We start from the raw sequence: 13,997 nt of genomic DNA, 5'->3' as shown, positions 1-13,997 counted from the left end.
AAGCTTCTCAAAACTGTAATGTGTGTAAGAACCACCTGGGCAACTTATTAAAATGGTTTCTCCAGATGTTCTGATTTAGTAGATTGAGCATGGAGTGCTAACAGCTTGGGGACCACACCTTGAAACCACTGCCCTAAAGCAGCTTCTGCTGGTGTCACTGGTCATACAACTCCTGTTGCAGGTCCTCACAGGACCCTCTGTGCCACCTTGCACTTACTGAGTGCCAGGTGTTGCCCTAAGTGTTTACCTTTATTAAGTCATTTAATTCTCCCAATCACCCTGTGAGGTGGAGATTATTATTATTATCATCTCTATTTTGCAGATGAGGAAACTGAATTACAGAAAACCAACTAGCCTGAGGTCACGCAGCCTGATAGTTGGGAAGGGATTGGAACCCTTTGGGATTGTCAACCTGCTCTTGGCCACTTCCTCCTTCTTCCTTGCAGGGCTCAGAAATCTTGGCTGCATTTTTGTTCTGACATGGGCCACCTGGGGACTCTGTGAAGCTGCTCAGACTCATCTTTTGTGCCACCCATGGCCATGTTGGATGCTGGACATCTCTATAGTCTCATGTCATCTGGGCTATGCCCTGAGCTATGCTTCCTGCCCTGGGATCCCATCCTTGTGGGGTTTCCATCACTGCTTCCTTTGACTCTCACTGACTCATCCCAGGGAGCGATGGGCCCTGGACCCATTATCAGTTACATTTCAGCATAGAAACTTTCCAGCATAGGACAGTATCACAGCTAGCTGAGCTTTCATGTTCTTCCCTTGGGATAGGACATTCAGTGCAGAGTTTACAAAAGTTGGGTTAGATGCTCAAAAGCCAAAAAATTTGCCTTTTCTTCTCCCCTGTGCTTGGGGAAAGCCAGCCTTGTCGACAAATGCCAGGTGAGGGTAATAGGTACAAAAAAGTCCAAGGGTAACAGGTACCTTTGGGTTGGTCTATTTTCTTTTTCTTTTTTTTTTTTTTTGAGACGGAGTCTTGCTCTGTTGCCCAGGCTGGAGTGCAGTGGTGCAATCTTGGCTCACTGCAACTCCACTTCTTGGATTCTCTTGCCTCGGCCTCCCTGGTAGCTGGGATTACAGATGCAAGCCACCATACCCAGCAATTTTTGTAGTTTTAGTAGAGATGAGGTTTTACTATGTTGGCCAGGCTGGTCTTGAACTCCTGACCTAGTGATCTACCCGCCTTGGTCTCCCAAAGTGTTGGGATTGCAGGCATAAGCCACTGTGCCTGGCCTGGGTTGGTGTCTTAAATCATCACCTACTTACTCTGTGTCCAGTACTACTTGTTGAACACTTACTATGCTCCAGCCCCCATGCATGCATCATCTCATTAAATCACCACAACATTAGAGGTAGGCACAGAATATGACAGAGGAAGCCCCCTGAGGCTTAGAGAGGTTAAGTAATTTAGCTGAGGCCATATAGTTGGTAAGCGGCTGAGCTTGGACCTGAACTCTGGTCTCTCTGACTCCAAACTCCCATGCTGATGACTATTATATTCTGCTGCTCCATGCGTATCTGTTGAATGATACAGGAGTCAAGCCTTCTGGTTCTATTCTCAGCATCATCTCTGTCTCCTGAGATGATCAGAGAGGTCTAGAGTCCTTCCTTCCCATGAATAGTAGTTGGGTTGCTTCACAACTGGGAATGGAGGAATAATGGAAGTGAGGATACATTTAAGACTCATGTGTTGATTCCAGATAACATCAGGGCTGGGGGAGAGCATGTCTGCATGCCTGGAGCTCATGTCTCAAAGGGCACCTGGTTTGGCAGAAACATGCTAAACACCCTGGGCACTGCCCAGGGTGAGAATTCTTCTTTTGAACACTCTGCATCCCTGTTCTTCTCAGGCTTGCAGTGGGTCTGGTCCTTGCTTCTTAAGCTGCTTAAGAAATAAATTGATGTGGGAATATGAATCTTCTACTATTTTCAGATGTGTAGCCATAGCTAAGTTATGGTGATTCCTTTAATCTTTTTGTTTTAGTTCATTTTCTATTGCTATAACAGAATACCTGAGACTAGGTAATTTATAAAGAAAAGAGGTTTATTCTGGCTTACAGCTTAGGAGGCTGGGAAATCCAAGATCAGACAGCCTTACCTGATTTGCTTCTGGTGAGGGTCTTGTGCTGTGTCATAGTATGGTTTAGAAGCAGAAGGAGAAGTGGGTGTATGTGAAAAGGCTAAAACATAAGAAGTGGCAGTTGGGGCCATGAGTGGCTCTCATGGTTACTAACCTAGTCCCTCAAAGGCAAGAACTCACTGCTGCAAGAATTAACACATTCCTGTGACAGCAGCATTAATTCCTCTTAATGACCTAATCACCTCTTAAAGGCCCCACCTCCCAAGATTGCCACACCAGGGACCACATTTCTAACACATGAACTCTGGGGACACACTCAAACCTAGCACCTTCCTTACCTTTTTCTCTAACTCCAGACAACCCAGTGGTTGGAGATTCTCCAGCGGCTTTGCCTGCACAACCAGCTGTCTGTCCAACACCGGGGCCTGGTCATCGCCTACAACCTGCTAGCAGCCAATGCTGAGCTGGCCAAGAAGCTGGTGGAGAGTGAGCTGTTGGAGATCCTGACTGTGGTGGGCAAGCAGGAGCCAGATGAGAAGAAGGCAGAAGTGGTCCAGGCAGCCCGAGAATGTCTCATTAAGTGCATGGATTATGGCTTCATTAAACCAGTGTCTTAGGGACCCTCAGGGATACTGGGAGTGGTTCTGTACTGTGCAGGGTCTTGGGTTGGGTTCTCCTGGAGTGTCAAGTCATCTAGGAATCATAGCAGTGACAGTGAAGTCTCAATATAAAGGAAAGACTTGACTGTTCCTCGAGTTGTGAATCTTCTCCTTTGTCCTGACAGAGTTTGGATGTTTCACTCTCTTGCTTCCTGTCTCCTTACATTTGTCATGTTCCAGAAATTCCCAGAATAACTTTCATCCATGATTAGAACACAGGTTGGATCATTCTTTCTGTACCCATTCTGAAGGCCAGATCATAGGTTGAAATTCTTTACATTTTGGAAAATGGATTTTGTGGCAATGTAGGAACTAACAGGTGTGTGAATATAAAGGTTAATGCTGTTGTATTTGGATGCTGATCTGTGCTGGTTTTCATGAACTCCCTCCCACACTGTTTGAATCAGGCTGCTCATAACTGTGTGTTTCGCCTACAGTTCTCTGTCCCAGTCCCGCTCCCATTCACATCACTCCACTGTGATGAAAATAGAGTTTATGTTCGACAGTGGGACGTGACCTCTGCAATTTGCTTGAGAATGTCTTCGAAGCAAGACAGACATAATGCATACAATTAAGATCAACCCAAAGTACATCAAACAAAACCTAACTCATTCATTGGCTCATATATCTTGACCATCCAGGGAAGGTCTGACATTGTTAGATCCAGAGGTTCAAATGTCATTGCCATGGATGTGTCTTTTTCTCTCTCTCATTTCTCCTCCCCATATCTTGTCTCTTATTTATTGTAGGTTGATCTCATTCCCTGGTAGGTTATCTCCCTGTGATAGCAAAGAGAGTCCCCCGCAGCTTCAGGCTTACATAGTTGTTACTGTTCATTATGGAAGAGGAAAGAGAAGAGCATTCTCAACAACCCAGCGAGGTTCCCAGGGATGACTCTGATATGTCTATGTCTCAGGTCACATTTCCGTCTATGAACCAATCATATTCAGGGAGGAATGTGAATTGGCCAGGCCTGAGTCATATATACAAGTCTAGGGTAAGAAGGAACTTCATCCCTGTCTTATTGACATGGACTGGTTAGGGGTATTAATGGAAGAGGTGTACCACCACAAAAGAATGTACCCTGGGTAGATTGAAGAACATGTTCTGCATGTCAGGCTCGACCACAAAACAATGACATAAGTAATATGCTGTAGATCAGAACTCCTCTGTTAATACTGCCTTTCTGTAATGGTTAAGGTAGCTAAGATCTAGTACTGTCACTCTGGTATGTCCCAGTTTTACCCACATGTATTGAAGGGTCAACAGTTCTAATCTCAGCATTGGGTAAAGCGTGAGGCATTCAGATTTATGGTCCTTGATAAAAACAATTTACAATGTTCTGGTAAAATAAGTGTAGGTGTACATGTGCCTGGGACATTAGCTGGAAAAGGGACAGACTATCAGAAAGTTGCACTGTTGTGGTATGGGCCAAATCCAACGTAATACCTGCTGTACCCCTAGAGAACTAAAACCTTCGTTTCTCAGATCTTTTCTGCACTAATGATCTTTACATACAGCCCACATTTCGCTAACTTTTGCATGGGCTTGTTTCACAGCAGGAAACTATACTCATCATACCCTTATTCTGATAGAGAATGACAACATTCAAAAGGGCATGGCTCTTCTGAAAATATATACAACATTTATTATCAATAAATGGCATGATGTGACCATGCTCAAATTCTTTTCTTCTTTTATCATATGTGGGATTGAGTGGGCGTATTTAGCTCCTTTAAAGAAAACTCTTTCAGAGGTAGGGCCACATTCTTACTCATTTTTACTCTCATGAGGTTACATCTGCCAGTGGCATTCAGGGTCAGTTAGAGAAATTTCATCTCCGTTGGATTGGAGAGACCTTTTTTTTTTTTTTTTAAGAGACGGGGTCTTGCTCTGTCACCTAGGCTCAAGTGCAGTGGTGCAATCATGGCTCACTGCAGCCTCAGTCTCCTGTACTCAGTGATTTTTCTACCTCAGCCTCCTAAATAGCTGGGACTACAGGCACATGACACCACCCCCAGCTAATTAAAAATAATTTTTTTGTAGAGACAGGGTCTCACTATATTGCCCAGGATGGGAGACCATATTCTTTAACATGAATATTCTGTAAATAGTCCAGGAAGATCCAGAGGAAAGCTGAATTCCTTCATCTGATTTTCGCCACTGGGCTGCCTCTCATTGTCTGGCTAAGTCTTCATGGGAGGCCTTTAAGAAAAGCTGTGACAAATGTCTTTGGTTTCCCCCTGCCCAGGTTACATAAATATTGGCTTTTCCAGCCTGTACTCATAGTCATCATTGCTTATAAGAGGGCCCTTCTTTGCAGATTTCCATTTCTTTTTATCTATGCCTTCAAACAGGCTGATGCTAGCCTGGGATCATCTCTTTATTGAGGTAGCTTGTTCAAAACCAGCAAGGAACAGCCAATACCTGCCAACTTTCTAGGTTTTCCCAACCAACTCTCTTACAGAAAGTCTATGAATACCTTAGAGGTATGTTTCTTAGTTTCCCAACATATAATGGGAAAATTAATCATTTTTTATCATTATTTTTAACTCAAGTATGCTGTTATCAGAGAACTTGGTCTGTATCATATTAATCCTCTGCCATTTGAGGAGCATACGCTTTTTTTTTTTTTTTTTGAGACGGAGTTTCGCACTTGTTACCCAGGCTGGAGTGCAATGGCGCAATCTCGGCTCACTGCAACCTCCGCCTCCTGGGCTCAGGCAATTCTCCTGCCTCAGCCTCCTGAGTAGCTGGGATTACAGGCATGTGCCACCATGCCCAGCTAATTTTTTTTGTATTTTTAGTAGAGACGGGGTTTCACCATGTTGACCAGGATGGTCTCGATCTCTTGACCTCATGATCCACCCGCCTCGGCCTCCCAAAGTGCTGGGATTACAGGCTTGAGCCACCGCGCCCGGCCCAAGGAGCATACGCTTTTAAACTTTCTATCTCCAAAATGATATAACCCCTTTGGCCCTTAGTATTCTAATTTGTGAATGGTAAATAATAAAGAATTTCTGTTCCTAGAAATGGTAACTTGTGGCAAAACAATACTTTGACATACGAAAATTGAAAAACTGGGCAAAACTTAATCTGTTTAAGGCACCGAGCGCCATTAAGACAGTGAGACCAGGGAAAAGGAAGCACCAAAGAGGGAGCTTAACTTTTTGATAAAGGCGATTCCACTCAGGACATTTGTCAATTTCTTAGCAGAGGTAGACAGTCAGAGAGGTTTAAGTGTCTGAGAGACCATTTATTAAACTGTTAAAAGAAAAATATAGAAAGTTTGAATACTGTTTTACCTATTGAATAAATTGTGTTTGTAATAACAACAACGGTGGTAATAAAAACCTTCCCACAAAGAAAACCCAGGCCCATTTAGTTTCACTGGTAAATTCTACAGGCATGTAAGAAAGAAACAATGCCACTGTTTTGGTTTGTTTTCTGAGACAGGGTCTTGCTCTGTCATCCAGGCTGTAGTGCAGTGGTGTGATCATGGCTCACTGCAGCTTTGACTTCCTAGGTTCAAGCCATTCTCGTGCCTCAGCCCACGGAGTAGCTTCTCCTTGCGCTTCAGGGCCTCCTGCAGCAGGCGCTCGTCGTCACGGATCTTCACGCCCTCCGCCTTGTACAGGAGGCTGGTCCACTTCACCTTGGCCTCCAGCGCCCGCGCCTTCCCCACGTCCTGGCCGCGCAGCTTGTCCAGCCGGCTCTGCCGCGCCCGCAGGCGCTCCAGCAGCTGCCGGTAGTTCCTCCCGGTCAGCAGCGCGAGGTTCCCCTTCACCCTCTGCCTCTTCTCCTTCCTGCGCTGCGCCTTGCTGGCCGGCTCGTCTTCACTCACCTCCACCGTATTGAAGATCAGCCCCGGCGGCTCCCGAGGCTCCCCGCCGGCCCCTCTGGGAGCGGCTCCACGGGCTCCTGGGCCTTCCTGGCCTTCTCTTTCGCCCGCAGCTCCTTTCGCTTCCTCTTCTTCTGGTCCCGTTCCTGCTTTCTCCGCTGTCTTTTCTCCAGGGCAGCAGGGGACAGCTCCTCGGCACTGCCCTGGCCCCGGGCCTCCTGGATCTTCTCTTGCAGTCGCTGTCGCAGAACATCCGGGGCAAACAGAGACTCAGGCTCTGTGGCCAGGCCACCTGCAGGGGTCTCTGCTGAGCTGGAAGCCGGAGCTGCTTCCCCTTGGTCTGCCTCAGGCCTCCTGGCCCCAGGGGCTGCTGGAGACTTCTCCCCCGAGGACTTGGCCTTGTGCCTAGCAGCCTTCTCTTCTCGCTCCCGGAATTTCTTTTTTCTTCCTTTTCTTTTTTGGGGGCCCTGCAGTTTCTGAGCCTTGAGTTTTGCCAGCTCGCATGTGCGCCTGCGGCTGCGGGCCCGGCTGGGCGCAGCTCTTCCTGGCCAGTCTCTGCAGGTAGGCGCCCTTGGCGAGCAGAGAGGTCATCGCGGAGGTCGGGGCAGTCCACGACTCCTCTCATTCGTTCATTTACGCATCCACCTTCAAGGCCAGGGAGAGTCGTAGCCCTGGGGAAAGCTCCTCGCTGTGAAGCTGGATTCTCCCCGGGGGCCGCCTGGTGGGGCTCCCCGCTCTCCTTGTAACCACTGATCTGTCAACCAAGGTAACTAGTCGGTCACTGCGAAGTTAGTGGATGACTTTCCTTTGGGTCCCGTATATTTCACTGCCTGCCACCCCATCCCATGGGAAGGGGAGAGTCGACTGTCCCCAAATATATAAATGCCAAATTATAGAATTTGTAACTTTTTACTTATATTGTCTCAATTGAATACTGTCAGTGGCCCTATCCAGTAGAGGGACTTTTATGATCCAGATTTTAGAGTCGGGAATGCAAACTGAGAACGTTAAATGGGTTGTCCAAGTGAGGCCACGGTGACTTGGTGCCCACCTTGGGCTGCACACCTCAGAAGGCCATGCTGTCCGTCCTGTGGGGAGCCTGCCCCTCACACACTATTCTTCTTCCCCAGGCCTCAGCCGGACTGTCCTCACTTTCTGGCCTCTCATCAAGGAAGAGACTCACCAGGCTGGTAGGGCCTGGTTCCCGTGGATACCGGGGAGGGGGCTGCGGTTCCATACACGTTGTGGAGGTATACCCCAGAGATGGATCCATTCAGACCTGGGAGTGGGCTCTGGGGAAGGGCTGGGTGATGTTGGGGAGGTTTCCAGGTATGCTCTGTCCTTTTCAGAGACTGCAGGACCTGGTCCTACCCCTGCTCCTGGGTATGAAGCAGGGTGAGGTCCTGGGCAGCTGCCCACACACGAGCTCCCACTGCCGCCGTGGGCTCTGCTGCCTGCTGCTGGTACCGCTGCTGGCTCTTCTCCTCACTGCCCGCCTCCTCCTGCCTGTGCTCTGCCAGCCTTCCCCCTCAGCCAGCAGTAAAACGCTGTTGAGGTAACTGTGACCCCTCAGCCCCTCTATGGTTCCTGGAGTCTCTTGTTTCCGAGAGCCAGTATTTCCGGTGCTGACCCTGCTCTTTCTTCCTCCCTCAGATCTCCTCTCTCTGCTCAGAAGCACTGGTGACCTGTGCTGCTGTCACCCACCCACGGGTTCCTCCCCTGCTGGCCATGGGCCCCACCTGCCCCACACCTGCTCCAGTTCCCTCTCCTGAGGCCCCATCACCCTTCAGGGTGCCACCCTTCCATCCTCTGGGCCCCTTGCCCTCAGTAAGCCCCATGCCCTCAGCAGGCCCCGTGCCCTCTGCAGGCCCCATGCCCTCTGCAGGCCCTATGCCCTCAGCAGGCCCCATGCCCTCTGCAGGCATCCAGCCCTCTGCAGACCCCAAGCCCTCAGCAGGCCCCGTGCCCTCTGCAGGCACCAAGCCCTCAGCAGGCACCAAGCCCTCTGCAGGCCCCATGCCCTCAGCAGGCCACATGCCCTCTGCAGGCCCCATGCCCTCTGCAGGCCCCATGCCCTCAGCAAGCACCAAGCCCTCTGCAGGCCCCAAGCCCTCAGCAGGCCCCGTGCCCTCTGCAGACCCCGTGCCCTCTGCAGGCCCCGTGCCCTCTGCAGGCCCGGTGCCCTCAGCAGGCCCCACACGCTCAGCAGACCCCACGCCCTCTGCAGGTCCCATGCCCTCAGTAGGCCCTGTGCCCTCAGCACCCCTGGACCTCCCACCACAGCCAACCACCTAGGCCTTTCTGTCCCAGGCCTAGTGTCTGTCCCTCCCCGACTTCTTCCTGGCCTTGAGAACCCCCAGGCAAGCTCAAATGAAGAACCACCCTTGCCCCTTGTGGGACTCCCCCTCCTACTATACCCCCAGATGAAACTTTGCGGGGAGAGTGCCCAGACCAGCCTTTGTGCACTATGAAAAGGAGGAGCCATCTGAGGTGGAGACCTCCCTGGAAAGTGACTCTGATGACAGCATGGTGATTACGCCCAAGGGGCTTCCCCCTCGCCACCTCCACCACCCTCAGGTGTCACATCACCCCATGTAGCTCCTTCTGGGCCACCAACAGGAGGGAGAGGAAGGTGGCCCTCCACCCCCAACCCTACCTCCAGCTCTGCCTCCCCGAGTCTCCCCCAAAGATGCAGCCTGAGCCAGAACCAGAACCCCGGGCTGCTGTCGGAAGTGGAGGAGCCAGGGGCAGAGGAGCATGGGGCTGACGCAGCTCCCACCCTGGCCCCCGAAGGGCTCCCCTCCCGGGGGGAGGTGGAGAGGGATGGGGGCAGCCCTGCAGCAGACCCACCTCCCCAGAAGCTGGTTGAAGGAGAGCCCTCTGCTCTGCCAACCCTGCTAGAAGAAGGGACCGACGATGGGGGTGACAAGGGGCAGCCCCCAACAGAGACATCTGCAGAAGAAGAGATGGAGACAGAGACAGAGGCCGAAGCTCTTCAGGAAAAGGTGAGAGGGCCAGGCAGGGAAGGCTCCTCAGGTGAGAAGGTGGGGCTGGTGTGAGAAGCGGGGAAAGGGGTTGCAGCCACTTACCTAAGGAGAGAGGTTTGCCCCAACCTGAAGCATTCGTGTGTGTGTGTGTGTGTGTGTGTGTGTGTGTGTGTGTGTGTGTGACTATTCTGAATCTTGTATCTTTGTGCCAAAAAGGAGCAGGATGACACGGCTGCCATGCTGGCTGACTCCATCAATTGTCCCCTGATGATGAGAAGCCACCGTCTGCCACAGAGCCTGACTCCTGGCCATCTTCTGCTCCCCTCCTTGTTTCCAGTGAAGTTATGTCCTTAGATAGCAACTGCTCCTTCTGCCTTTTGCCATACATGGGTCCTCACCCAGAAGCTCCAGTGTCTGCTGGGCTTTTCCAGGTATCCACAGTATCCCCCAAATGTCTCCATAGCTGTCCTTGTCAACAATCCAGAGAGGAGCCATTGACACATGGGGGTAATGAATGGACTTTCCTGTCACTCAGCATGGTGGCCTCAGAAATGCAGGATTCTTGCTGGATGCCAAATACGTGCAGGATCATGTGTGCAGTGAAGAATGAGGAGTTAGAGGAATGGTCCTGCTTTCGTGTTCGTATTCGGGGTGGGAAATGCGTGGACAGAATGTAGGATTCAGTCTCCTAGTAAGTGAACCTGTGTCAGCACACACCTGCCCGCACGCCTGTGTGCCTGTTCAAACATGGCCCCTTGGTCTGAAAGGGCAGGTGGAGTGATTGCTCAGCCTATGCAAGTGTAGGACATTAGGGAAAGGCAAAGAGGGGTTTAGAGAATTCTGGGAAGTGTGGACCTTGCCCCAGGTTGAAAGCGCCTCCATAGTGGGTGTGTCGGACATGAGCTCTGCTTTGGGGCTGGTCCTCCTCATGACGGTTTCTCCCACAGCTCCCTGGCATGAGTGTGATAAGCTCGCCCTAGGCCTTTCTGCTACTCCTGAGGTCTGGATAGTTCCTGCCCAGTGTCTGCCTTCCTTAAGCACTAATCCCGTTCTAGGCCTTGCCGGGATGGACAAGTGAGCATGAACTGAGAGATGTGTCTGCGAGAGGATGCCAAGATTTATGGGCTTGAACTAGGGGCCCATGACTTTTTTACTCAGTCAATTGAATCTTGAACGTAAGTAAAGTGCCTTGGAAATGCAGAAAAGGAAGTCATTTCTCCTAATATGTATCTTGAAGAGCCTCTTCAAGGAGGTGACATTTGAGCTAACTTTTGGAAACTTCAGAGGATTTTTTAAAGTTACCCCTCAACTTCCTACTTTGAAAAATTTCAAACCAATGGAAAAGTTGTGAGAACAGCACAATCGATAACTTTTGCCTGGATTTGCTAATGAGCATTTAGTCATGTTAACTTTTATCCCTATAAACTGCGTATCTACTTGTAGACATGTATCTACATTATACCCATACATCTATGTCATCGACACATCTATGACAGAAATTTATACACATTTCTTTTTTCATGTAAAAAAAGAACTATGTGAAGGTAAGCTGCAGATATCATGGCCCTTTCCATCCCAAATTCTTCAACATAAATTATCTCCTAGGATTAAGGCTGTTTTCCTGCACCATTATGATACCATTATCAAAGCTAAGAAAAATAACAGTAATCCAATATATTGTGATATTAAAATTTTCCTGTTAATCCCTGAAATGTCTTATAGCTTTTTTTAATGCCCAGACCAACTTTTTATTGAGCTTTTGCAGCTAACAGACTTGGAAACAATGCCAGTTGACAAAGTTTTGCTGAATATCATAGCTTGTGCCCACTAAACACAACTCTCTCTCAGATTAAAAAAAAAAAAAGTAAACAAATACTGAGAAAGAATGAAGAGACACATCTTGAGTCTTCCAGGAAAGCAAAATAAAAAATGCCACATGGCTTGTCCCCAGGCGTTCACCATGTCTAGAGTGCTGCTGCTGTCACCACTGGGTCTGCTCCCTGCCGGTGGCTAGGTAGAGGCAGGGGGAAGGATCAGCCTGGATATGCTGCAAATACAGCATTTGCTGGTGTTGACAGCTTCCTGGGGCTGTGGGGGCAGACTGCTGTGTCAGGAGCCCATTACTTGGGAGTAGCAGAAGGGTCCCAGGTCCTCAAGACAGCCTGAGATGGCAGCCCCCACACCTCAGCAGGGGTCACTTGTCCCTTTTCTCCAGTGCGGTTCAACATTGAGATTGTCTATCCCCAGTTGGCGATAAAACCTGAGCTGTGTTCCTTGTAGGCTACCCCTCCTTTCCCCAACTTGGGGGAGTAGTGGGAGGGAACAGGGAAGGATCACTGAGGGGGCAGGGGACACCCCAGGGGTCAGTGACCTGGCCCTCTCAAAGGTTCTTCACCAGTTGTGCAAGCCAGTATGTCATGGTGGTGTCATCTTTTAGCACCTGAGCAAAGGTTGTGTCCTTCAGCTGGTCAGGGAGGCACTGCCTGAGTGCTTCATGTGCCCTGGGGTTATCTGAGAGTGGAAGGTAACATCTCACTACATGCTTCAGCAGATGGGCAGAAGGCTCTTTGGATAACTGCAGGACCATCTTACCCAAGATCATGGCAACAACGGAGAAACACTCATACGTCTGACATATATAAGCCAAACCAGTGTCATCTAAGAAGATCTCCTGGAGGATGCATGTGGCAACTGTTTTAGAAAGTTCACTTCCAGATTCCATAATTTGCAAACATAAAGGGATAGTTTCCGTTGTCAATAAAAAGTTGATTACTTCTTGTTCATCTGTTTTCACCAGGGTCCCAATAACTCCAACGCTGGTGAGTCGAAGATACTCAAAGGGACGTGTGTGCAAAAAACGGGGTGCAAAAAAGTGGGATGTGTGCTGCCAGAAACGCTGACCTGGCTTCTGGATGTGATGCTACACATTGCGGTAATGCCAGGGCATTGCAAACTCTGTCAGTTTGGTGTGCTGTCAAGGTGGTGGGTTGATAGGTGGATAAATATTTACAATTTCCTGTAAAAGTCCTGTAGTAGTATGAAATGAACTCCACAGCATGGGTGCAAGGTCAGAAACAGAGTCTCGCTTCTTACTTAGCTCCAGCAAAGCATTTTCCCTCGTCTCAGGACTGGACAGCTCCTTGGTCCACTGGTAGATCTTTTCTCTATCCACTTCTGCCAATGCAGTAGGCACAGGCTTGTACTGGGAACTGTCCTGGCACTGGGGGAACCATGTCAGCAGGGCCAAATGACCCCTGTCCCGCAGTCGTCGCCAGGCTGTGCATGTTGGGAGTGGTCACCACTCTCAGACCAGCATCCCACCATCAGCACCCCTCATCTTAGAGCTTTTTTCTTCCCCACTCTGAGTTCAAGAGGAGCTTCTTCTAGGTGGAGAAGACCCTGGAAGGTTTAAGGATCTCTGCAAGGACAAGGGTGCCGAAGTGTAGAACTACAGTAGTGGTTTTTCAAAAAGGGAAAGAACCTGATTTCTGGAAATGGTGGGTAGGTAAAAATTGGTGTTGATTCTGGGGAAGAGACTAGAACAGAATTTTTTCTAATTTAAATTGTATTCTGAATGGATAACACATCCACATGGTTCAAAATTTAAGAGGTACAAGACGTTTGTTGAAAAGTCTCACCCCTCTTCAGCCACTGAGATTTTCTGCCTAGAACGGCCAATATGATCAGTTTTTACATATTCTTCTGGAGATACTGCACATACAAATATATATAATTCTTTTTATGCAAATAGTAGTATATTATCACTTGATATAATCAGTTTCACTGCCATGGGGATTTAGTCATTCAGCAGATATTTATTAAGTACCAATTAGGTAGTAGACACCAGCCAGGCTGAGACACTTGTAATCTCAGCACTTTGGATGGCCAAGGTGGGTGGACCACCTGAGGTCAGGTGTTCAAGACCAGCCTGACCAAAATGGTGAATCCCCCTCTCTACTTAAAAAAATAAACAAACAAACAAACAAAATCAAAAATTAGCTTGGTGTGGTGGCACACGCCTGTAGTCCCAGCGACTTGGGAGGCTGAGACAGGAGGGAGACGGACGTTGCAGTGAGCCAAGATCGCACTCCTGCACTCCAGCCTGGGTGACAGAGTGGCACTTTGTCTCAAAAAAAAAAAAAGTATATATGTATGTATATAGAAGACCCCATCTCAGTACAGATATTTAGAAATGTCTATAGGTCCATAGGTGGTTGCAGAGATGGTACTGAGAGGTAGTGGTGACAAGGTATCCTGTAGCCAGTGTCCCCCATGGTTACATCCTACACGATTATAGTAAAACCAGGAATTTCATGTTGGTAGTGATAGGCAGTGCTTTACAAGCTGGAGATACAGCAGTGAACAAAATGCAGAACTCTCTGCCCTGCCCTTGTGGGATCTGTATTCCCGACATTTTGGGG

At 49.0% G+C, this 13,997-nt stretch overlaps 2 protein-coding genes and 2 pseudogenes across 3 annotated transcripts in view; 2 read left to right on the top strand and 2 right to left on the bottom strand.

Annotated features, from left to right (window-relative positions):
- The window catches only part of UNC45B (unc-45 myosin chaperone B), a 37,327-nt gene extending 32,895 nt beyond the window's left edge, over nucleotides 1-4,432 (top strand). For both annotated transcript variants that reach the window (XM_010343640.3, XM_003933046.4), the window contains exon 20: nucleotides 2,446-4,432. In XM_010343640.3, coding sequence (XP_010341942.1) covers nucleotides 2,446-2,706 — 261 coding nt within the window. In that variant the 3' untranslated portion in view covers nucleotides 2,707-4,432. The remainder of the gene's footprint in view (nucleotides 1-2,445) is intronic.
- A 1,547-nt stretch (nucleotides 4,433-5,979) lies between these two features.
- Nucleotides 5,980-7,180, bottom strand: LOC101034436 (surfeit locus protein 6 pseudogene; annotated as a pseudogene).
- A 400-nt stretch (nucleotides 7,181-7,580) lies between these two features.
- Nucleotides 7,581-11,548, top strand: LOC120366810 (uncharacterized). The gene is given in 9 exon segments (XM_074387999.1): nucleotides 7,581-7,613; nucleotides 7,720-7,839; nucleotides 7,939-8,052; nucleotides 8,243-8,830; nucleotides 9,209-9,258; nucleotides 9,260-9,302; nucleotides 9,304-9,594; nucleotides 9,793-9,835; nucleotides 9,838-11,548. Coding segments are annotated over 9 exon segments (1,698 nt in total). The 3' UTR covers nucleotides 10,254-11,548.
- Nucleotides 11,549-11,786: 238 nt separating this feature from the next.
- On the bottom strand, nucleotides 11,787-13,850 carry LOC101034751 (CCR4-NOT transcription complex subunit 9-like; annotated as a pseudogene).
- Nucleotides 13,851-13,997: the final 147 nt, after the last annotated feature.

The sequence above is a fragment of the Saimiri boliviensis genome, chromosome 17 (genome assembly GCF_048565385.1).
Source record: "Saimiri boliviensis isolate mSaiBol1 chromosome 17, mSaiBol1.pri, whole genome shotgun sequence".
Lineage (NCBI taxonomy): Eukaryota > Metazoa > Chordata > Mammalia > Primates > Cebidae > Saimiri > Saimiri boliviensis.
Note: the sequence above shows the minus strand (reverse complement) of the source record. Positions and strands in the feature narration are given on the sequence as shown.